The following is a 24064-nucleotide window of genomic DNA, read 5'->3' on the forward strand; positions in this document are numbered from 1 at the left end:
CGTTACTTACTTAGAACGACGTGCACGGTCGTCGAGCTGGCTCTGTACCTCGCCAGCCACGGTGTTTGACGATCGTATACGTCGACTCCGAATTGACCCCTTTGATCCTTTCCTTCGGTTGCGTACTCTTGGGTATCGTTGGGACAGCAAACGTTTAATCATTACGATTGACATTGAGCAAACGAATGTTACAAATCGACTAGCACATATAGCCTCCTTACAGTAATGGTAGAAAGAAGTTGATTGTTAACGATTAGAGGATATTGCTTTTTAAGCAAGTATGTAGCTCATGATGCTTATTACATTCCGTATTATATCGGATATAACGAATGATTCGTTATAATTGCGATATCGCGGTCGTCGAAGAAAGATAAAAATGGAAGACTTCCGGGGGTAGAGAGTGGAAGACTCGGTGGAATTAGCGAAAGAGAGGAACGGCCGGCTATACGGTATTATCGACGGTTGGTCGGGGCAGAGGGAGCAGAGGCGGTCCCGGGCAATAATATTTCGCGTTCCGCAATTTTTTGCCCGGCCGTGAGTTCCATTCGAGGCTCATCGACGACTCCGGTGTTGCGCCACCGGCTCTCCCGGTTCCGCCGTGGGTATTAATTCCGGGAGAGAAGGAGAGGGCCAAACGGAAACAGAAGAGGGAACGACCGCTACGACGTGGAGAGGAACAGCGTGCCGAGGGAACGAACGGAACAAAACGATGCAGAAGACCATCTATGAGATGAGAAAATAATAATAAAGTGGAAATGAGCGAGCCGGTCCATAAATTGCTCCGCTCCTTGTTAATGGTCTGGGGGCCCGGGGCGACCTCAGCTAAACGTGGCCCGGTCTGACCCGGCTCTATCCTTCTTTATCCTATAGCCTTTCTCCTTTGCACTTTCTTATTTTCTGCCGGTTCGTTCTTTCCTACGATGGTCGGGGCCCCGACCAGAGGATCTGGTTCGACCCGTTCGTGGCGCTCTTGGAAGGCTCATTTCTGTATTTAATGGACGTCCAGAGATGGCCACCGAGTCCCTGGGCTCCCGAGAGTCAGAAAGAGGGACTTAAAAGGGTCCGGAGGACACAAAGGATCCACGTCGAAGCTCGGTACTGGCTGTGATTGGCGACCGGGCGTGGCCCTACCGACAGATATCTTGCTTCTTTTTAAACGCCGCTGGATTCGTGGACATGTTCGGGATTTAGCTTGTTCTTTCTTTCTCCTTTCATGTTCTTTTCTTTTTTCGCTAAGTTTAAAGAGTTTGGAAAACACGGAGATTAACCTTAGGCAGATTCGTTGCATTTTTGCAGAATTCTTTCTTGAGAGATTTCGTCAATTGCGTGATAGACTATGATAGTTGGAAGAATGGTCGAGTAATTGCTTAGATGTCTGCTTAGAATGAGGAGAATTGTCTGTTGAAATGGATGAAATAGAAAAATCTTTGGAACAAGCAGTTCGGAGTTAGAATATCACTTTCCATTATGGGAAACATCATTTTATACAATAATTGAAATAATGGAATTAATGATGAATTTAAAAAATGTATGCTAAATTTTATCGTCTGTTTTGTTTCTCTCAATTAAAAGTATTTAAAGATCTCCCGTACAGAGGGCAGAAGCAACCAGGAACTCTGTTACTGCCCTCTTATAAAGTTCGTGAAAAACAGTGCGTCGATATGTCTATTGTGAGGATGGTACCAACATGACTCGTGTATGGTACCAACCTACTTTCTACCGTACCGACGAACGCTATAATATGTATATTGTTTGAGAATTTCTTATTTTCGAAATGAATAATTTAAATAAATTATTATATAATAAATAATAAAATATCATAATAACTTACGATAATATAATACTGATAAATATTACCAGTACTATTAATATAATAAAATAAATGATTAAAAAATAATGAAAACTAACACGCACAAAGATAAATTATTAATAATGGAGATACTATTAAGATCTTTTGTTATATAAATATAACAAAATTTATTAATTCCTAGTTTCGAATCAATTCGTATGTATTTCGCCAATCACCATACTTCTATACATCATCTGTGCTGCCCCGTATATCTAAGCCGGTTCCCAGTTCCCAGTTCCCTACTATATCGACTATCGACCTTACCACAGTTTAACTTTACCGTTTTATATTATGAACACGTTGGAACTATATACATTAAAATCGAAAATTGTAACACAATATACATACATAAACGCTTTTATCTCACGAATGGCATAAAAATTAATTAATTTGTAATTGAATTGCATTTCGCGATGGTATATGATAAATCGCTTACATAATGTTTTCTATTTCTCTAGTCCCACAATCACTATACTCATTAAAATTCTGCTTATCATAAAATCATAAAATCTACATGATTTAACCAGTCATCCGTACTGATTTGGACCTTTTATTGCACGTCATGATTGAACGATCGGAGGAATAAAAATGTATGCGACTCACGATTAGATACGAAGAACGTTGCCTTCAATACTGCAATAGCCCAGGAGCAAATATCGCGCAGACCGTCATCAAAGAGAAACCGCCCATTCTCGTGGTAGTGGTTGTGGAAAATCTTTAACAAAACATAGAATATTACAATCTATTCTCAAACTAATATTAATTACTTGAAAAATAAATATTACTTGAGAATTTGTGACAACTAAATTTTAATGATAATAATAATGAAAATTGAAATCCTAATAATAATAAAATAGAATTAATTGAAGTACAATATTAAAAAATACTCACATCTTTGGATCTCGCAGCACAAAGGTTGTCATCGCAAAAGACTCATTGGCCTCTCATGATAGAAATAGAAACTATACAAAATGTTTACTTTTAACTTTTTCATTCTAATACCGAAAGCGAACATTTAAAAGAAATATTTATACAAATCGGCAAACAAACACTGACTCTAATTTCGCGTATGAATTCTAATTGAATATACAATTACTAAAATGTATTTAAAGAAATTATAAATTCTTTAAATAAATGATTAATTATATAACTTATAGAATTGAAATTCTAGCAGCAAACACTGATTCTACTGACCGCGCAAGATCATAAAAATTTTCTGAAAATAACAAGGACTTAGTAATGAACCTTTATTTAGAAAAGTATTGCTATTTTTCCTAAAACCATCAGAACTAACTATTATTTATTTTACGAACTAACATAACCAATGTTACAGAAACGAATTAAAAAAGATATAAATAGATATAAAATACTATTTGTAAATATTATAAAATATCTTTGTATAGCGTCAAATATATAAGAACAGCGTAAAGATAACATAACTGATTTCAAAAATTGTACTGCACCTGCTTGTTATCGAAGTTTTTAGCAAAACGTGTTTTTCAGAAATAAGTTATGTGATAATCTATAAATATTCGACAATGTTTGTGTCTAAGCATTTAAAAGGTTTGTTGATAAAGTATCAGTGACAATGTTACACTAGAGAATTTACGTGTGAAACGGAGAAAAACGAGAAAGTTATATCGTTTTCGTGTTGTAACGTAGCAAAATCTATAATGTATAAAAACCTACTGTATTAAACTATTCAAAATTTTACTTTACAATATAGATTGAAACGAAGAAATAATTTAAAATAAAGTAATGATTCAATATTTTCGAACTATAAAGATGATCTCTTTAACCTTTTCCATTTTCACCTTAACGTTTTGAATGAAATATAAAATTATTTATAATTTAACTATACTATATATGAATTATGTGTTATGAAGAGCATATTTGGTATGTATGTACATATATCAATTGTATATAAAATATACTACGCGTTTGTTCATTAAAAATAATTATTATTTAAATAAAAGTAATTCATATAGGTTATATCTCTTGCCTTTATTACAATAAATCATGGCGTCAGCAAATCTGTATTCAAAATCACCGAATTGACTGTTAATTGTCAGGCTGCCCTCTGCATCTTCAAAATAATTTTTTAAATCATCTATTGGGAAAGAAAATCAAAGATTCAAAACAAATGTATAAGAGCGAAATTAATTACACAAAAAAAAAGAAACAACAGACGAACTCAAATTCTGTCTCGGAACCATATGACAGAAGCTATTGGAAAATAAAAGTATGAAATACATGCTTAAGGGAAAAGGAACGAGGAACTATACATATACATGTATAACTTTGTGATAACAATGTCCAATAAACTATTATATAAACATGTACTAATAAAACAAGGATAATAATAGACAATAAACAGTAATAAAATATCCAGAAAAATACTATGCAGTCGAAATTACCTCAAACGGAATAACACATATTGACGTATCAATTTTCATGAGCAAAGTGATTGCCCGCGTTAGAGTTTCGCCTAGACGATCCCTTATTGGCTGGATGGCACGCGACTGCTTTCGCGCAACCGCGCGAAAAATTGAAATATTAACGTCATAAATATTCTAATAGTCAACGAATTATGAAAGTCTGGGACTAGGAGCGATGACAAATATTCAACATTTCCCTTTTTCCTCATTAGAAGATGCATACACGTACACGAATAAAGGATTTCCTGAAAAAGATCAGAAATATATCCAATATTTTCGTAGTGCATTGTTTAAAATTCAAACAAATCAAGTTGAATAATGAACAGAGAAGATAATTAAAAACGATATTCTTTTTGATACGAAATAAAATTATTTATTAGTAGGAAATTGTAATTGTACTTTATACATATGTTTATATTATTCTTTTGTTGCAATGAGATGCAGTAACCAGTAATTTTCTTTCCAACGACACAACCTAATAATTAAATACAGCAAGGACATAGCAAGAGAATCTTTCTTTACATTTTTACCAGTTTAATTTCCCAATTTCGTACTACTCTAAGAATTACCGCTAGATGACGCACATATTTTATTCCGGCCACTTTAATTTTTAGAATAATATTGGAAACGTTGGCTAACCTGGTTACTTAAAGTTCAATAAGCGATATTTTCTTGAAAATTGTTAAATTTATTTTACATTATAATAATATTAAGACAAAAAATTTAAATTAAAAATTATAAAAATATTAATTGTACCTCTTTTATTATTAAAAATTAATTTCCTGCGATATTTGTGTACAATAAAAGTTTGTTGTATAAAGTATACGTAATTTGTGTGCTTCTTTTTATGTTTCTCTTAATATAATTTATAATTAATAATTTTCCCCAGCATTTTTTGTTTTAATTTTATTTGTAAAAACAAAATTCTATAAGCCAAACAGAAAATACATGCAGATATCAGCGCCTCGTTGCGGAAGATTCTAGAAGTAAAATCAGCTGACCCTGTCTTCCAAGCGTCAAATGCGTATTTATAAATAGTGTACCGAGTTCATCGGAAGCCGAAGTTACTTTTCAATAACCAAACATCAAAATGGTTGATATGAAAAGTAATGTGAGTTTTGCGTGTCAACGATGTCTACAACCTCTCAGACTAGATCCAAGTTTTTATCATCTCGGAGAACACACGCTAGCCGAACTTTCACGTAGGTAATTTCTATTTCGAACTATATGACTTTATAAGTTTCATTGCTTATTTTATCTCTATTAAGAGCAAAAATGAGATAACATTTTTTCCCCTTAATAGTATTTTTAAATTATGCTATTCTACGACTTTTCATGATTTATTTATATCTTAGAGTGCTTATATTCATCCCTTTCAATTATTTAAAACAATTGATATACCATCAATATTTTATTTATATTAATTTAATTTAATTAATATAGTTCCCATTCAACAACATGTGGTGGGTGAGCTAGAGCCCCAAAGTGGAAGTATGGAACATTTAGTGCCACCATTTAAATTAACTGAATCTGCAAATGGAACAAATGGATTCATGTTAGTTGGGGATTCTGGGGAAACGGAAAGTTTAGGTCATCATTTAAAGGTATTCGAAATTTATACTACTTAGTTACAAGAAATATTAATGAAATTTATTTATTGAAGGTACGGGTAACAATGTTTGATATCCTTAGTAGTAGTAGTTGTGCTGATCATCCACTCTGTGATGAATGTACGGATAGTCTTTTATTATTAATGGATCAACAACTGAGAATGACTGAAGGGGAATGGTCAGATTATAATGAGTACTTAAAGAAAATAGAATTAGAGCAACAACATCAGGGTCATGAAGATATAGAAATGGAAACTCTCACAAAAGAATTGCAAGATGTGAAATCTGAAGAAGAAAGAATGATAAGCGAATTAGAGGCATTAAGAAAGGAAGAAATTGCAACTAGAAATGCCATAGCTCAACAAGAAAGGGAAAGGGAAAGGTTACAAAGGGAAGAAGAAAGGTATTGGAAGGAATATTCAAAACACAAAAGAGATCTCATATTAGCAGAAGATGAACAGCGTAGGTAATAATGACATGTTGTTGCATTAAATATACCTTTCATATTTCTGTTTCATTAACAGTAATAATTTTGTTTAGCTTGGAGTGTCAGTTAACTTATGCTGCTTCACAACTAGAGAGACTGAAGAAAACAAACGTTTTCAATGCTACATTTCACATTTGGCACTCAGGACACTTTGGAACTATAAATTCCTTCCGGTTAGGTAGATTACCAAGTGCACCAGTAGATTGGAGTGAAATAAACGCTGCTTGGGGACAGACCACTTTGCTATTAACAGCTCTTGCTAGAAAAATGAATCTCACATTTAAACGTTTTCGTTTAGTGCCATTTGGTAATCACAGTTATATTGAAGCTTTAGATCAACACAGAGAACTACCATTATATGGAAGTGGAGGATTTAAATTTCTATGGGATACAAAATTTGATGCAGCAATGGTCGCGTTTCTTGATTGTTTACAACAATTTAAAGAGCAAGTGGAAAAAGGGGACAGTGGATTCTGTCTTCCATATAGAATGGATCGTGGAAAGATAGAAGATTCTGCAACAGGAAACTCTTACTCCATCAAGTAACTATTGTTTATATCAATATGATTTTTTAAATTATATCTATTTGATGAATGTATTCTATGTTTTGTGTTTCAGAATACAATTTAATTCAGAAGAACAATGGACCAAGGCATTGAAATTTCTGTTAACGAATTTAAAATGGGGCCTTGCTTGGGTTAGTTCCCAATTCACAAAAGATGAGGCTGAGCATTAGCTTCATGTTAATTTATGCAAATTCATCCAGTCTTGATACATCTTTCTTACATTCATTTATGTACATACACGTTATTTGTAAATAAACTCAGTTAAAGGATAATCCTTTTATTTAGAGTCCAATCAGTAATACTTATTTTGAACAAGTTTGAAAGATATTTGATTCTAAGTTAAGAACAGTGTTGAGATTTGTTAGCTAAAAACCAGGTGACACCATATAATAAACAAGGTGGACTTTGAACTTCCTCAGAATTGATGTATTCTTTTACTTCTGGGATGCTTAGTTCCACCACTTCGATCAGTTCACCTTCAGATGCAGCACCCCCTCCTTTAATTTGACGAATTACTCAAACTTATAAGGATAAAAGACATAAGATCTTTTCAAAAACATTTTATTGAACATTATAAATTTATTTAAAGCTTGTATTGTTATTTCTAGTATAATTTTAAAAATAGAGGAATATTGAAAACAAATATATTTATAATTAAGCTTACCAGGATGTGTATGCATCTCATCTGTAACTTCCACGTAAAACAGTGTATGTTTGCAGACTGAAGTGGAAACATACCTATAATTAACCCATAATAAAATAAATAACTAAATATAACAAATTACAAATGACATATATTTATGGTTATTACTATTATTATTTTTAATAAAATATTTTCTACATATGGACAGAATAAAAAGGTACAGCACATGAGCGTATACAGACACTATGACAATTCACTTATTATTTCTTACATCACGAAATGAAGTATTGACAACTGTTTACAACTTACTCAACAAAATTTTAACATTTCAATAAATGCTTGCCATTAACACACCTGAAAGTAATGACATATTTAAAGGCTTCTGTTGGCACTTCGTATCCACATTCTTCTCTTACTTCATCTTTCGCAATCTCGACAAGTGGTTTATCTTTATCCACAATACCGGCGCAAAGTTCCAAAGTTAAACCCAGTGACGGTGGATATTGTTTAAGATCTACCGGACCTTGTTTCTCCGGAAGAAACGTATAAAAGAACGCTGGGCGATATTGTCGAACAAACACTAGTTTCTTTCGGCTGATGTTGAAGATAATTATACTCACACCATCATGTGCTCTTACCACATCCCAATCTTTCTGTTCGCCATCTTGTTGGTAATGTATCCGAACGGGTCTGATCCACGGTGAATCCGACGGACATTCTGCTATACGTAATTGTTGTACATCGAGTATTCTTCGACGTATATTTTTATTTTGCTTCTCTTGTGCCTTTATATCCATTTCTTACGCGTTATAGAAACTGATTATTCGATTTAATTCAACCGTTTAACTCCCGTCGGTAATATTTCGATGAACATGCGCGCTAAAGACCTGCAGATGCCGCACTCGACACGAAACTGAAATGCGCAGTCTCAAACTTGCAATAGAATAGCTTCATTCAAGTAACATTTATAAATCATTCCACTATCTGTGTTAGTTAAGATAAGAATATATCAAGCGGTATTAATGTATTACCACTGTTCAAAAAGTTTCTATCTATTCTATGCTGTAATCATATCGTTCGTTTCAAATTCCACTATTCAATGGTCGGTTTTAGATGAATTCTTTTTAACTCTTTTATGACTCTTTTTTCAACTTCTTTTCTCTCCTAGGTCCTCTTCTAGCCTTTCTCCTAAATTCTTCCGCTTTGTACGCATCTATAATTTCCTGCTGACGAACCTGAGTATCAACATGAACAACATCAGGCTTTTTACGATACCTGGTTACAGCTGCGGGAGGAGAGAATTCGATCTCCATATCAGACGCCGTCGAGCTAGACGCGATAGAAGCATCGTCCTTGTTCTTCACGATTTTAAACTGCAGCGGTTTCATTGGCTCAGACAAACGAGGCTCGGCAGATGTCTCTTGCCTAATGGGATACATCGTTACATAGTAAGTGCCATCTTTCCTATGAATATGTAAAGTCGGTGGAGATCCCGATCCTTCATCTTCTCCCTCCATCTTCGATTGCTTCTGCATCGACTGGTAACTCATAGTTCTTCCGGCTCTCTGTCTTCTTGTGCCACTCTTTGGCCGCGAAGGTGCTGATCTTGCGCGTTCTATTATTCTTGTGCGATCAGTTTTTCCACGATCGACTTTTACACGATCGAGTCTTCCACGATCGGTTCTGCCACGATCAGCTTTTCCACGATCGATTCTTCCTCGGTCAGCTCGAGCACGATCAGTTCGTTCTATTCCTGCTTTTTCTTCTTCTAGTTCATCCATAGAAACATCCTTCGCATCTTGCAGCATTTCGTACAAATAGCGCCCAATGGCACCCGGTCTCCAACCAATGCGCGGCTTCAATCTTCCCGCCGTGTCCATCGTGTTCCATAACCAACCCATGTTAGCCGGGACTCTCATGGGTATGTCGATACAGTCTCTGTGACCGAAGTGAATCCCAGGATAATAATCACCGACGAAGTAGACGTATCGCATTACTCGTCTGCTGACTGGAAATGCCGGTTGCGAGGTTATAATACCTGATCCAGCTACATAGCGATCACCGCCAGGTCCTAGAGATCTTTCCCTTGCACTTCGTCGAGTCACCGTCTTAGCATCATGGTGCTGATCGTGCATTGATGCGTGTATCGTCAGATTGTCCTGCTTCGAGTGCGGACTACGGCGTTTCAAGTCCCGTTTGGATCCTTTCTTCGTTTTACGACGAGTTTTTGGCGCGGTAGCGGCGGCACGCTTTACACCGGTCCGCGTTTTAGAAAAGACATGAGTGCTACTCTGGGTCGCGCTACCATTATCTGGTGGCTTCTTTCTCCTCGATTTGCATCTCGGTTCACCGCAAGGACCCACCTCCGAGTCCATCAGCGCGGACGATGTGGCTTCGAGCTCCTTCTGTTTGTCCGTTTTCTCGTCCTTCTTTTCCTCCTTCTTCCTATGTTTTACAGGCGCGGTTGGTAAACCGGCCTCCGGTAAAACAGGTATAGCCTCGCGGACTATTCCCAACCGAGGCGGCACGATTCCTCGTGCAATCGAAGACGAGTAAGCAACAACGTGAGGACGCATATCGTCTATAGGTTTGATACTACAGGGAGCGGTGCAAGTAGGAGCCGTTGTTGCTACTGTTGGTTGCGAAGTCCCTGGTGGTATCTTCCTCTTCGACGCTAGTCGATCTGGAGGCACGTAGTCTTTGTTGATATCTCTACCAAAATAAGGACTCTCTGATGGATCCATTAAGCCGAGTCCTGGCAATCCTGGTACTTTCCCAATAGAATCCACAAAGTCTTGTGCGTCTTTGAAAGCTCGAATCAAACAATCTATCCCCAAACACGGTGATTTCATACATTTAGCAGCTCCTCTAGGAAATTTGGCATCTTTTCCAGGACAAATGCAACCAGGAGTCGCTCCAGCCGACGTTATACGAGGCGTGCAAGCGTCGAAGATGGGAATTACGTCGTTATCTTGGGAAGTTGCTTGTGCCGAAAGCATAACCGGGCCACCGGAACAGCTGCAGCTGGACATGTCTCTATCCTCGCCGCCACCTTCTAGTCGACTTTCCATATTATGCTTTTCATTGTACCAGGGATGATCAGTATCGTAATTGATCCATCTGAAACTAGACGGACCCAGATAAATCTGTTCTACTTCTCCGCCGCCTTTCAATCTAGTTGGTTTACTAGATGAAGAATCCTGTTTCAGAACATACAACGCAGGCAGGGTATCGTCAACGCAGTAAGTATTGATTAATGGATCCTCTACGCGTTTGTTCTCGTCCTTGAGTAGTATATCTGGATTTCTTAATTTCATGCAGCAAGGATAAGTACAGCCTGATGGACACATCATAGGATGTATCGAACGATCCTTGGGCAAGCAGCTACACGTTGGCTCATCTGGATAGGCTTTATATATCAGTTCTCGATATTTGGGATCGTTAAGCTTTTCGGCCATTGTTAGAGTCTTAAAAGCGGGATGGTCCATTGGAATACGTGGAGAAGAGCCTGGTCGCTTCAGTAATGATTTACCCAAACCACTTTCATCTTTCGGATCTTTTTCAATCTTTGAACTTTCTGGAAGAATATAAGGACATAGAAATTTTTGAAGTGGTGAGTCCTCCAGCATAAAAGATTTTCCACTCAGAGAAAATTGCTCAATGATACTGCTTCCGAAACACGATAATCTTAAAACTACGGCTATGTTACCAGACGTTTTCCCACTAGAATCAGTTACATCGAACGAATCTTTTACTGTACATGGCGTAGATAAACCGTTAGTGTCATTTTGTGAAGCAACCGCATGCTTACACATGCAAGTAGGCAAAGACACTTTTGCGGTTCCCAAAAAAGCACCATTTTTGTTTGAGCAAGCAACGTCTTTACGATACAGGTCTAAATACATAGGTGACCATCTTATAGCTCTAATCAGGGAATTAGGAGTCTTGGCGAACAGACACGATTTTCCAAATTTAGAATCTCCAGGTGATTTATTATTATCACTTTCTTTACTTTGTGGGACACTTATCTCATATTCTGGCAGATCGACGAATCTCACGCATACGAGTAAATTATCCTTATGGATGTCTATAATTTCGGGACTTAAAGTCACTTGATCGACGAACACCTCGAGCATATAGAGCTGTTCCTCATTCGATTTTGCAATCTTTCTTTTCAGAGCCATTTTCCGTTTTGTCTTGCTCGATGTTCGTTGCACACGGGAATTTAGAAAATAATCGCGAACCCGCGGGAACTTCTGGAGAGACTAGCCGAAACGCGCCATTAATTTTGTGGTCGTTTTATGGCCAATAAATTTATGTACCTAACCACGCCAATCGGTCAGTTTTGTATTTAATGTGCCTCTTATGATTACCATGGCAACCCATATTAACAGAATTCCTATATCAGGTGATCATCTTATAAATAATTCCTTAAAAGCCGTTATCTGGCTCGCCCTCTGTCCTCTACACCTTTTCCCTTTCCTTTTCCTTTCTTCTTTTTTGATGGTTGTTCTTTTGCCTTTCCTTTCAATTCATCAAGAGTCGTTCTATCCGGATACTCCGAAATATTCTTAACAACGCCTTCCTGATAACTAGATGGTACTAAGCGTCTAACGCAGAACTCTCTTTCCCGGTCCTTATTCCTAAAGGCGAAAAACTTAGGATGTAGTTCATAGTGAGTCATAATCGAGCTACCGAAACACGACATCCTCATTTCCATTTCCAATGTTCCTGAAGGATTTTCGCCAGGATCCAGCAGATTGAAACTACCTTTTACTTTGAACGGTTTTGGCAGATTTTCTGGATCGTTTTGAGCCATCGCTACTTGATCACATAAACAACCAGGTAACGTTATTTCGGCTTCAGCAATGGGATATGTGTCCCCAAGGCGAAACACACCGACTTTCATCGCAGTTGATTGTAATTCTGCTACCAGGTGTTTCGGTTGCTTGATAAACAGACAACTTCTGCCTATCATGAAGTATAAGGTTCCATCCTCGGTCGGTGGTGGTGGTTTCACCGAGTAAAAGTCATCCCGCGTAATCTCAAATGTGGGGAAATCAAGGAACGAGACCTTCACCGTAATTGGATATTCACCGATGTCTTTGATTTTACTCTTTGTCAACGTCAACTTGTGAATCAGGATTTCGACCATGTAGATTTGATCGTCGCTACCACCGAAACAGGACATCTTGGAATTGGATGGTGTTGAAAATGATTAGCATCGACGGAAGATCCAGAAGGTAGGATGATATTTTATATGTATATAATAATTTTCATACCGGGAATTTTTGGAGGTTCAGTACGTCGAGAGTGAATGACGGATAGAATGCATAACAATCGAATCGCGAGTACGATGTATGATTGATAACATCGGTGAATTTATACATGTATCTATTTATTCCTACAAATTCTCAGCATCATCGAGTTAGCGCGTCGATGGATTATCTCTTACGACAATTTTCTCCAAGGGGAATCTAAACACCGATACACCAATGACTCTCTTCCTATACTTCGCTTCCGTGTCTATAGATATCCCATCATCAGTCTACCGATAAAAATCGCGTCGACGTATAGTCACGTATATCCCATCTAGCATACGCGACCGTACAGCGTCTCTAATTCCATTGGCAGTTATTACTTAGCTCCCACAGTGGTGTATACTTAATCTTGCGCCGTGAAACAGCTTGCCAGAACCGTTACGAAAATCTAAAGGGAAGCCTCGTCGCAAAACCGTCACTTTTTTTGCTAGCCGCGTGATAATCCCGCTACTCGGTGTCGTCGAATGTATCCGAAACATCGCGTAATCCCAGGTAGCTCTACACCTTTTACATCCCTATTCTTTCTCATCAGTCCGTGATAATCCGTAATCGCCGCCTATTCGCGAACAAGCTGACCATTTGCGTCCGTTACAACCTGCAGTCATAGGAACCGCGCGATAGTTTCCTTTCTCCTCGGAAGCTAAGACTTTCAGAAGATGCCGAAATGTGAAACAACAACCTTGGAACGATTCGTTCCATTCCGTGGCCGCGGTTTCTGTTCTGGACTCTGACCACCGAAAGCGACCGACTGGGCCAACGTTAGGACCAGCCGAACACCGAGGGCCGAAGTATGCGCTAATTGGTACGGGCGCACGCACGCACACACGTGAAAGAAGACTCGAAACCTACGTAAAGATCGAGGCAGCCGGAAAGGGGCGACCCAGTCGTATGGTCGAGGAAGGCTTGTAAAGCGAGAGCGAAGAGAGAAGAGATATCGTGAATGCGCTGTGGCCTCTGGTTCGGAAGACGCTCTGGAAGCCGACCAGGCAGAAGTAAAATTCCGGACCGGGCGACACGGCGGCTCGTTAAAATGCTTCTGGGGGTTTCGGGCGCGGGACGCTCCAGGTAATTGGCGATTAGCGATTAAAACGAACGAACATCTCTTTCTCTCTTTCTACACCGTTCAAAACGCATCGTCTTCTTGTCGCTGCCCTTTTCTTCACTGTCCCCGACCGTGTGGACAGAGTAACGTTAGTATAAAGCGCCTTTTATCGACTCACCTTAGAAAAGGAGAAAAAGAGACAAGGAAAGAGGTCTCTGTGTAGATTGGCCGATTTTATCTTCTACCTGGCAACGATGACACTCGACCAGGCCGTTTTTGAAGCTTCTTTTCTCTGGTCGCGAGACCAGGGAGACGGGGAATGGCGTCCTTAATCGTGCGACTCGAGGCAACGATGATCACTTTCCGGACGGGATTGGGAGACATTTCTTGCTCGCTTGCCTGGGAATCCAAGCGGGCCGCAATCCGCGCGAACGGTTACCGGCATCCGGATGACCGGAAATAAATACCGAACTGGTTGGACACTAATTTGATCGTATTTAGCCTCAAAAGGGGGCTTGTTAAGCCGAAAATTGGTCGCCAGACGTCCACTGTTTTTAATTGCGTTTTATGGCAACGGTTATTAATTTTCATGCTGCTTTTTAGAACGGTATTAAAATTCTCATGGTATCGGTTCTGCTATCGGTTTGTTTCCAAAAAAAATAATAGTATTTATTTTTGCATCGGTACAGCAGGTATATGGAGTGTTTAAAAAAGGGTGCTTCGGGTAATATTCTGTCTGTAATATATAAGAGAGTTTGTACACTATATAAATTGAAGAGTTAATTGGTTCGAAGTAAAAACACATTTTACGCTTCGATAATACAAGTTGCCGAAGTCTTGTTAGGGATTATATAAGATACTCGTTTTCTCTCTTTATAATCTTAAACTTTTGCACGATTTTAAATACGATGCCAGGAGAGATTTCAGCGTTTGTTCCGTAATAAATAGCACCGTGTGTTTATAAAATTTACACAAAAAGTTCTGCAACACATCGTAAAACAGGATCATAACTTCATATATCCAACAACTTTGAAAACGATAAGTAACAGTTTCCGCAAACATACGATTCGAATTCCTTGACACATTTTAATCTGTTCCGGACTCTATAAAGAAATTACACATGATCGCTGTCCTGGTTATAATGTTGACTCCCATTAAATCGTGGTAGAAACCGGAGGACGTGCACGCCTGCTATTTACTCAAGATTCTCGCGGGACTGCTTTTGTTCGCGGCTCGGTATCAACGATCAGAATTATATAGCGAAAACGGCGAGCTCGAGTGAAATTAAATGCCGTGCGGCCACTTAAGGATCGACCATTGTGATTTGCGATTTTTTCCACGGTAGCGGTCTCGAATCCAGTCAGGTTAATTTGCCTTCGCGCCGATAACCGTTATTTCGGTATTGCTCGAAAGCGGTTACCCTTGTCCCGACGTCCGGTATTGGGATTAGTCATCTTGCTAATCCATGATGAGCCTGTACACGCAAACGATTTGCTCATTTATACATACATGGATAATATACATGGATGATGTTGATCATTATCCTCGAACATATCGATTTTCGATCCGAACACTGTAGGCATGATTTGTACATTCAATACATGTTTATGATTGGTAAGTCAACATTATTTGGTTAACATATTGCTACTAATTTTAACATGGAGGATATAGTATTATATTAGGGTATTTCAGAAAATATTGCGCACTGCGGAATGTTGCTGTAGCGTCTATAGCTAGTTATTTACATGAAGCATATATAGTTTTCTACATTAATAGAAATTTTTCTTTCTGTTTATATTTCCACTTTTCAGTTAGGAGAACTTTATATATCTAGTATTTTATCGTATTTTCTTACAGAATCTTTATTACATTGCAATGCACTTAGCAACAGCTTAAACATTTTTGCCTCGATACTTATTCACGTTCGTTTATTCAATTTATATTTTATAATCCATCGAATCATTTGTCGTCCGATATCCAGCGGTGCATTCATTTATTCAGCATCCAGAGGGACGCGTGGCCTCGAAGCAACTCGTTGAAACCTTGATAGCGCGCGAAACAATCCCACGACATTATTTCCTCTGCAGAGCTCCCCGTTTCCAGTTGTTCTTGGGCTTGCTCGCGCGCGCGCGCCCACCGCTTCTACGTACTTGTTACTGTGCTCGCCGCGGAATACTGTTCCAACTGGCGGGTTCATCGGCAATTTGAATAATTCTCTCTCGAAAGGAACGGTTTCTCATCTCGAATTCGCCTAACGTCCGATGTTTTTGTTGCACCGGTCGGCTCGCTCGCTATTTACCTCGGAATGCGAGTGCTTCTGCTCCACGCCACTTCGTAAATGTTCCATTCCCACGGAGAAAAGTCCGCGAAGCGACTCCCCGGTTCTGCCATCCGATTTCCGTTTTCCAAGTAAAAGTCCGTGAGTGTCCCCATTCAGGGTCCACCTTTCATTAAGACCAACGAACATTTACTTCCTTTATGTAACATCCATAAATTGACCTAATAGAAGAGTTGTCTACAGAACAATGTAGTGCCTCCTAAAATATCCGAGACAAATGGCGAGAGAAGAACAAAAGGACAGAAGCAAACTATCGACTCTCTGAATCTGTTTGGCGATCGAAATATCGCGTGCAGAAGAGAGTTTCAAGCGAGTTTGGTTAAAACGATCTACTACGTTGATCTTCAGCGTGAAGAGCCAGGTTCGCGAGACCAGGGAGACCCTCTTCTCCGATTTTCGATGATCTAGATCTGGGTAGCACCAGGAAGCCAGGACCGAAGGCAAAATTACCGGTGCCAGTGGAAGGAGGCCTCGTTCGCTCGCCTCCAGAGGTCAGAGGGCGATAGCGGTACCTTCTTCAGAGCCAAGGAAGGCCTCATCCTCCACGTCCTACCACCTATCGTGCTAGTATGCATTGCACGCTCCAGTACGAACGTTCCTCGAGCTCGTGCTCGCGCGCATCCATATACACATGCACATGCAGATTCTTCTGCACACAAGTACAGACGGAATACACGGACCTGTTCATAGAGCAGGAGAAAAGTGGTCGTGCAACGAATGCTAAAGGATGGCCGGCGGCGGCGAACCAACTGTGCTGGAACAGAGGGCAGGGAAGAAGGCGCGAGGGGGATGGGAGATGCCGGAGAACAAGGAAGAATCAACCGGGAGGATATTAGAAGGCACTCTCCCGCGGCGCTAGACGAAATTTGTCAAACAACCCAGCGGACCCCAATTTGTTCTGCTGCGTGTCTTTACCACGATGAAAGAGCCGTAGGTGGTTCTCTGAGATCCTTTCGCAGCACGATCGGTGGATGGTCGTTATCGTTGCTACCAATGATCTTATTAGGTTATTAAAAGCTCGAGGATTAATATCGTGTCTCTGACTCGTTCGATACATTTATAAATCTTCCGATACCGATTGGTTCCTTTGTTCTGTACAAAAAGACACGTGCTACCGTAAAACGAATTAAGAATCAACGTCAAAGTCCACGTCATGTATCTATTTTTATCACACACCGTTTAATTAAGATCCGAGTAGCTCGATTAAAATCATGACGTTATCAAGCGTAATTAGGCGACGAAAATAACGTTAACCAAGGGAATATCATACATACGGACGTATACATATACATATAAAGGAAGATACGGAGGGCGTAACGCGCTATGTTATTTCAATTTGCATGGTGGCGGGTAATCGCGTTCCCAGAACTAATTTAGCCGTATCGGACGGGGGACACGGTCCGTGATCGTAAGCCAGATAACGTTGCAGATGATTATCGGACGGCGCAATTTCTTGCTCGCCGGAAACCGTAAGTAAACGCGCTAAGCCGCGCGTCAGATGGCCGCTACAAATTAACAGCCAGTTATTTACCGCTTGACACTGTTCAACGTCATAAACCTGAGCCCGCTACCATTCTAGACGTTCCCCGGTGTACTTCATTGTATGGTAATCCTTCACGAAATGTGGAGAGGAAAAAGAGGAGTAAAAAAGTGAGAGAAATCGTTATGCAATTCTCACCGACTCGTTCTCTCCGACTGTTGGATCCATTCATATATAGTAGTCGTGGAAAGAGCAACGCTACGATGTGTGTAGGATATATCCATCTGGAGATAACACTTCCAGATTCTCATTCGATTGCGTCACAAATTAACAGAATTAATGAGCAAAGTCACGACCGTGACTCGTGACAACAGTCACTACAATATTCAAGAGATGAAAGGATGATCGCGTTAACCCCGACGTTTATTTTACGACGATCTCTCGTGACCAGTTAACTCGGACGTGTAACAATCGTTTTCGTCGGAACGCTCGAAAAAAGTTATCGGCGAAATGAATTGGGCAGTTTTTATCTCAAGGTCAATTCGTTCAGCCTCGCCTCTAAAGGGAAATTTTGTTCGGCCGCTAAAGACACGGAGGTGAACGAACTCCATAGGTTTCCTGATATTTTTCCAGAAATTTTAATTGGACTATCGGCTGTAGTGAAAGAAATGTACGGGGAAAAATCGAACAATCTTGGCTAAGAAATCATTGCAATCGCTGTAACATGCTGTCAAGTACGATTGTTTAGGACAGAGAATGGCATTGGAATAACTGTTCAATCCAAAGAAAGGCGGATAGAAAATGTTTGAATTTCTTTTAGGCGGTTTGGCGTCATTCGATACCACAAATCCGTTTTTACCACGGCGATCCAATTGATTCCTGGAAGGTAACTGTTATGATTTCCACTCGTCGTTACCGTGCTTCTTCAGCAGAGAAGCGTTGCGTTTCTTTTCGTACCAACGAAAGAATATCGAGAAGATGGTTATTTGCTTCACCAACGATGGCTAGTGTCAATTCTTTCGACTTTGAGCTTCCTTGCTTTGAGCTTCCTCGTATTGAGAGACCTTTCGATCCTCGACCAACGATCTCGAGCCAACGAGATTTCAAGGATCTCGTAATGAAATTAACACTTTTTACATACGAACACTTTTTCCAGAAACCAAGGACTTCCGTTCAACGATCGTTCGAGTTTCTCGCGTAAATATAATACGTTCTAGAAATTATGCGGCCGCACCGGGCCGTGTATGCACGTGCAGCTCGCGTTTAAATCGTGTAACCTATCGGAAAAGATCGTTACCAGGAACCATAAGAGCTCCAGCCACGTCGGCACGAGACACGGGATGAATCTTCAAGAACCGGGTTAGCAACGACCGTTGAGCGGCCGGTGAAGTGCAAGCCGGGATCCAGAGACGAGAGGCAGTTTGCCAGAGAAAACGGCCGAGCACCCACTTCGAGAACCTCTAAAACACTTTAAAGGGGAATGAAACTAGTCGTAAGGGAATATAGACTATCGTTGCCAGTGTAACCACAATGGTGCAAGTCTTGGAAACGGCACCACCGACTGGGCCTCAGCCATGGAATACCTTATCCATTAGACTATTATTTAGACAATGTCTTAAAGGCCGGTGCCTCGAACGGCCGCAGCCTGTAACTTCGCCTGCGGGCAACTTGTAATTTGAAAATTACCGCGGTACCCTTCAGCCGCGTGAAATTAATATATCCGATGCGTTCGGATTATTTGAAGAAATTGCGGTCGGGCTGGCTACAGACGAAGCGTATTCTCGCACGTTTTCAAGCTCGTTACGCAACGATAACGGAGCTCATCGATGGATACGTACGTTCGTCGATGACACGACGTATTCCTACGGAGATACAGTTAGGAAGTAGTAGTGGAGCTGATGACAAAAATCGTATCGCGCAGCGTCATGAATTCCTCTATCCGCGGCTGCCGGAAAGTTAATTACAGCCGCAAGTGTTTCCCCTAACGAGGCAACAGCGACGAAGCGCAAGTAAAGTCGAAGTACGGTACCGGTAGCTAAGAAATTCACGTAATCCTGTGCGTTCGTCGATGAACGCGCGATTAAATTCCGGTTACTGAATAGAAGTGGAACGTAGGTTAATCGTAGTCAGGAGAAATTAAGTGGCTTGACCGGGTACCTGATTCCTACGGTGGAACGATCGATTCTTCTCTCTCCGCGGAGTTATACCACTCGTCGCATAGGACTCTACACGTTCCCGCATGATTAAGCTCTTCCGATCGCGGAGGTCGTGATCACGAGCCGCTCGATCTATGTATGCGCTCGCCTCGAAAATCAGGGCAAGCTACTTCTTCTCGCGGGAACGCCGCGGGAACTTACGTCGACATCTACCTCACGAACAGTATATCGTCCTCCTCTCTTATATTCCCAAGAACCCGTTCTTTGCCGCGATGTCAACCTCCGATCCGAACCTCCTAACCGCCGATAACCCAAATCTATCCGGATAGCCGCGAGAGATGCATCTATCCAGCGGGTGAAGTTAAGCCGTCGGGAACTCCTATTGGTCATCGTCTTGGGTTTTACTAACGAGAATGACTAAGAATAGACGACTACGAAGGATCCTGGACAGTTGAGACGAGACGCGAGGAGAGGCAACGAGACGCCGCCGCGCCGCCGGAGTGAAGCCGGAGTGAAGCCGGTGAAGAGCGAGTAGGCAAAGGGAGCCGGGTTAGGTAAAGCACAAAGGTAAGAGAGAAGGGAGGTAAAAATGTTTGGAGAAAAAGAAAAAGCGGGAAGATAGGAAAGAGAGGAAGACGGAGAAAGATGAAGTGAGGCGAAGGAGGCGAAGGAGGCAAGAGGAGAACGAACAGGGGGCGGGAAGGGAAGAGGGAGTGGACCACGTTGAGGTCGCGACCCGTAGCCCGCAGGCCTCAGTGAAAGGCCCAACGGCGATCCGCATCCGCGGGGCCCTGAGCAATCGAGACAGGCAACCTCACGAGAGACCAAGCGAAACCGAGACGAACGGCGAGCCCTGTGCCGAGGCACCGTGAGCCGTTTCTTAAGATCGCGTTCTTCTTAGCGAGCCCACTGCCATTATGGCGCACTTAAAGTGGCAATCGTGTGGAAGGCAGCACCGCCGCGCAATAGCCACGAGTTGCGCAACCTTCGGTGACCCCACCCTGTGAAACCACATCGTGAATCGAGACCTATGAAGAAGCAAGTGGTTCTATGTTCGATAACTAATAAATTGCTGATAACTAGATGGCGACGAGTGGCTGGCTACGTTGTACACGAGATTTGTAATAGGGACAATGTGGATGATTAATGTATTTGAGGAAAGAGGAAGAATTGTTTGTAAATTTAGTAGCAGCGGTTATTAGTAGCAGAATTATTTTTCAGCATTTTTTAATTACAAGGGAACAGATATGATTAGTGGTATTACTATAACATCTAATTTATGTAATCGTGCTTCAACTTAAGTAAGCTTCTATTTCCTGTCTTCATTGTAGTAATTATACAGCGCAAACTATAGAAGAAAGTAAGAAAGTAGTATAGCCAACTAGCAAAAGACTAATTTATTTCCGAAACATATCGTTTCGTTATTTAACATAAGTATTTTTAAAAATGTTTCGATATTATTTCATATATAAATTTTGTAAGATAGATAATTCGACAAGGTATCTCAGCAACGAAGTACTAATTCATTTTCTAAACGTAGAATCTATATTTTATCACCTAAGGTTAAAGTTCCCATAAAAATAATAGCATTCTCCAACGTCGTTTTGCATAGAGTGTTCATTTCTTGCACAGACAACCCTAGTTCTTCATAGCAGTCAAGTCTCTCCCGGTGGCTGAGGGTCCGAACAATCACGAATACAGCTCTGATCGAACGATAATTGGATAGATTACGCGGAACCTCCTCCAACTCCGATAGCATCTCGTTTATGCGCCCGTTTTATGTGTTATACAGCCCGTGGTCCTCCGCACCATGTACTTGACTACAATACGTTCACAGGACCTGTGTCTATAAACACGGTACGGTGGTCGGTGTGAGAACATTTTTGCTTGTTGCTAATGCTTAAGAACCATAGAGAATGATCGCATTGCCTCCTTGACTTCCGACTCAGTCCGCTGCTGTATTTGGCACTTCTACTTTCTCATTCACTCTTGAACATTCTTGATTCATTATATATTCTTTAACAACAAAAATAGTTCGATATTCTATATCAATTTTCTTAAAAATAACTAGGTCGTATTTCGTGCAACACGCAAGTTCCATTAAAAAGTTTCGAGTGAAAGATTTTCTTAGAATTAATTACTTCCGCGGATATTTTCTTTATTTCGTTTGATATGAACTGCAATATTTTTAAACTAATATACACATTACCATTATATCATTATTATTGAGTTTGCAAAAAGTGGCACTTCAGTGTAAGATATGCCTGAAACATTATTAAAAATAGTTGGAACGAGATTCTTCAAGTAACTCGCGCGAAATGGTAATTCTAATAGCGATAAGGAAGCCAGCGGTTTCGCTGCATCCATGTCAAGACTCGTGAAAACGTGGAGGAGGCGTGATCACGCGATCGCATAAAATTTCAGACGCCGTATCCTACGATTTAGACGCGGCTGTCTACCACGGCCATGGATCTTCGTGGAACTCTAGAAACCTCATCGTTCCTATTTTCACAGTCGACGTATCCCCGATCAGTACGCGTTTCTAAAACCACGATAGAAAAGAAAAAGAAGTTTAAAATGCGAATCAACGATTCCAGGACGATATGATCAAGGTGGACTTACATAATCTGAAACAGACCGTTCTTTCTCGTTCGAGTAAGCTATTTATTTCCACGCGTCTACGATAAAATCAAGGTGGCGTGGACTCGATCATGCGGACGAATGAATGCGTGCAAGAAAAGCAGATCTCAGTGAAAAAGCAAAGATTATTTGCCAGAGGCTCGATAACAACGCAATCACTGATTCTCGATCGATTTTTATCTATCGATCCCCAGTACAACGACTCTCTATATCTCTAATTATACGATATCAACGACAATGATTAGAACATGTAAAGTGATAATTATAGGGTATCTGACGTTTGACAGACTGTGCATTCTCGAGAAGAGATCGAAGTTTGCTACCGAACGTTCGATAGATTGGTATAATCGATTCTCACCTTTGGATCTAATTCTTGGTTGTTCGAAGTGTGATACGATTTAATCGGTGGTTTCAATTACACGACGGCGTTAGCTTTTAATTAGTGCCGCTGAAGATGTGGAGTGAAAGATAGCGTAAGCGTAAGGCACTGGTAGCTCTATTATAGCTACATAATTCTATCAGTACTGTTGGAGTATTTGAATCAAAACAACGTTTGGTCTGGAATATACATCCATGTATAGGATACAGAAAAGATATAGGATGACAGAGATAGAATTTAGTGGGGCAGAATTTAGTCAGGATCATACGGAACATATAACAACTGGTTATGTCTTGCTGGGTGCAACTAGGGCATCGATCGGACGGTTTAATATCGAATCGTTCAAAAACCCCTCAACTTGCGAAATGTTTATCTCTACTTGGGTTGAGTTATAGCTCGACACGCGAGGCGATCGATCAAGCAACCGTATCGTCGATTTGCTAGAAGAATAACACAACTAATTGTAAGAAAAATAAACTTATAGGGAAACTGGATTGGAATAGAAAGTTTGTTAAGTACTCAACTATTTAGTAATTAACAAATTTTTTTTAACAATATTGTTAATAGTGGTTGAATTTTGCTATTAAAGAAAGAGTTAAATCCGCTCTATTTTACGTTATAACATTGTTCTTATTAAAGAACATAATTTTATTGGGAAAACACGTGTATCATTGTCGTACTAATACATAGTTCAGTTTTACAATTTTTTGCTGATATCATAAGATTGACTTTGCGTGTCTTCTAACAAGCCAAGAATATAACTTTTGGATCGTTCGACGAAACTTCTTTTCCCGATCATTCTTTCTTTCCTAGTAAGCAATAGTGTTTCGGTGGTTTGCCGCGAAATCGTGTAAAGTGGAACGATCGACGGTCGCAGACACACGTAAGAGAAAAAGGAGCAATGGACGAAAAAGCGATAAGAACCGCCACGATTCTAGCCGAGCGAGGAGCCAGCGTGCTGACTGTGGGAAAACGATCGACTCCGGCAAAAGAAGGTCCGTAGACGTCGTAAAAAGCGTTAAACTCGTGATTAGGCGCGGATTCGCGCATGCCCTTGCCCGCGATTCTTCTTTGTATCCCGATATTCTGCAGCTCGTAGTTTCTTTTTCTCTCCG

General features: G+C 40.4%; 4 protein-coding genes across 5 annotated transcripts; 1 reads left to right on the forward strand and 3 right to left on the reverse strand.

The window, feature by feature from the left end:
• The first annotated feature begins 5262 nt into the window (after positions 1-5262).
• Positions 5263-7222, forward strand: LOC132912960 (beclin-1-like protein). 2 transcript variants are annotated; one of them, XM_060970806.1, is made up of 5 exons: positions 5263-5489; positions 5731-5891; positions 5951-6363; positions 6438-6926; positions 7003-7222. In XM_060970806.1, exons 1-5 carry the CDS (start codon positions 5378-5380, stop codon positions 7118-7120), a joined length of 1293 nt encoding a protein of 430 aa, XP_060826789.1. In that variant the 5' UTR covers positions 5263-5377; the 3' UTR covers positions 7121-7222. The 2 variants fall into 2 exon arrangements, with proteins under 2 accessions (XP_060826789.1, XP_060826790.1); XM_060970807.1 differs by having other exon boundaries at positions 5345-5493.
• On the reverse strand, positions 7212-8397 carry LOC132912962 (uridine diphosphate glucose pyrophosphatase NUDT14-like). The gene is made up of 3 exons (XM_060970810.1): positions 7948-8397; positions 7615-7688; positions 7212-7447 (listed from the first exon to the last, which is right to left on the reverse strand). The coding sequence occupies exons 1-3, from the start codon at positions 8388-8390 to the stop codon at positions 7290-7292; spliced, it is 675 nt and encodes a 224-aa protein (XP_060826793.1). The 5' UTR covers positions 8391-8397; the 3' UTR covers positions 7212-7289.
• LOC132912959 (uncharacterized) lies at positions 8356-11777 on the reverse strand. The gene has a single exon (XM_060970805.1). The coding sequence runs from the start codon at positions 11775-11777 to the stop codon at positions 8727-8729; it is 3051 nt and encodes a 1016-aa protein (XP_060826788.1). The 3' UTR covers positions 8356-8726.
• Positions 11778-12028: 251 nt separating this feature from the next.
• Positions 12029-13017, reverse strand: LOC132912961 (uncharacterized). The gene has a single exon (XM_060970808.1). The coding sequence runs from the start codon at positions 12782-12784 to the stop codon at positions 12035-12037; it is 750 nt and encodes a 249-aa protein (XP_060826791.1). The 5' UTR covers positions 12785-13017; the 3' UTR covers positions 12029-12034.
• Between the last annotated feature and the right edge of the window lie 11047 nt (positions 13018-24064).

This window comes from Bombus pascuorum, chromosome 12, assembly GCF_905332965.1.
Source record: "Bombus pascuorum chromosome 12, iyBomPasc1.1, whole genome shotgun sequence".
Lineage (NCBI taxonomy): Eukaryota > Metazoa > Arthropoda > Insecta > Hymenoptera > Apidae > Bombus > Bombus pascuorum.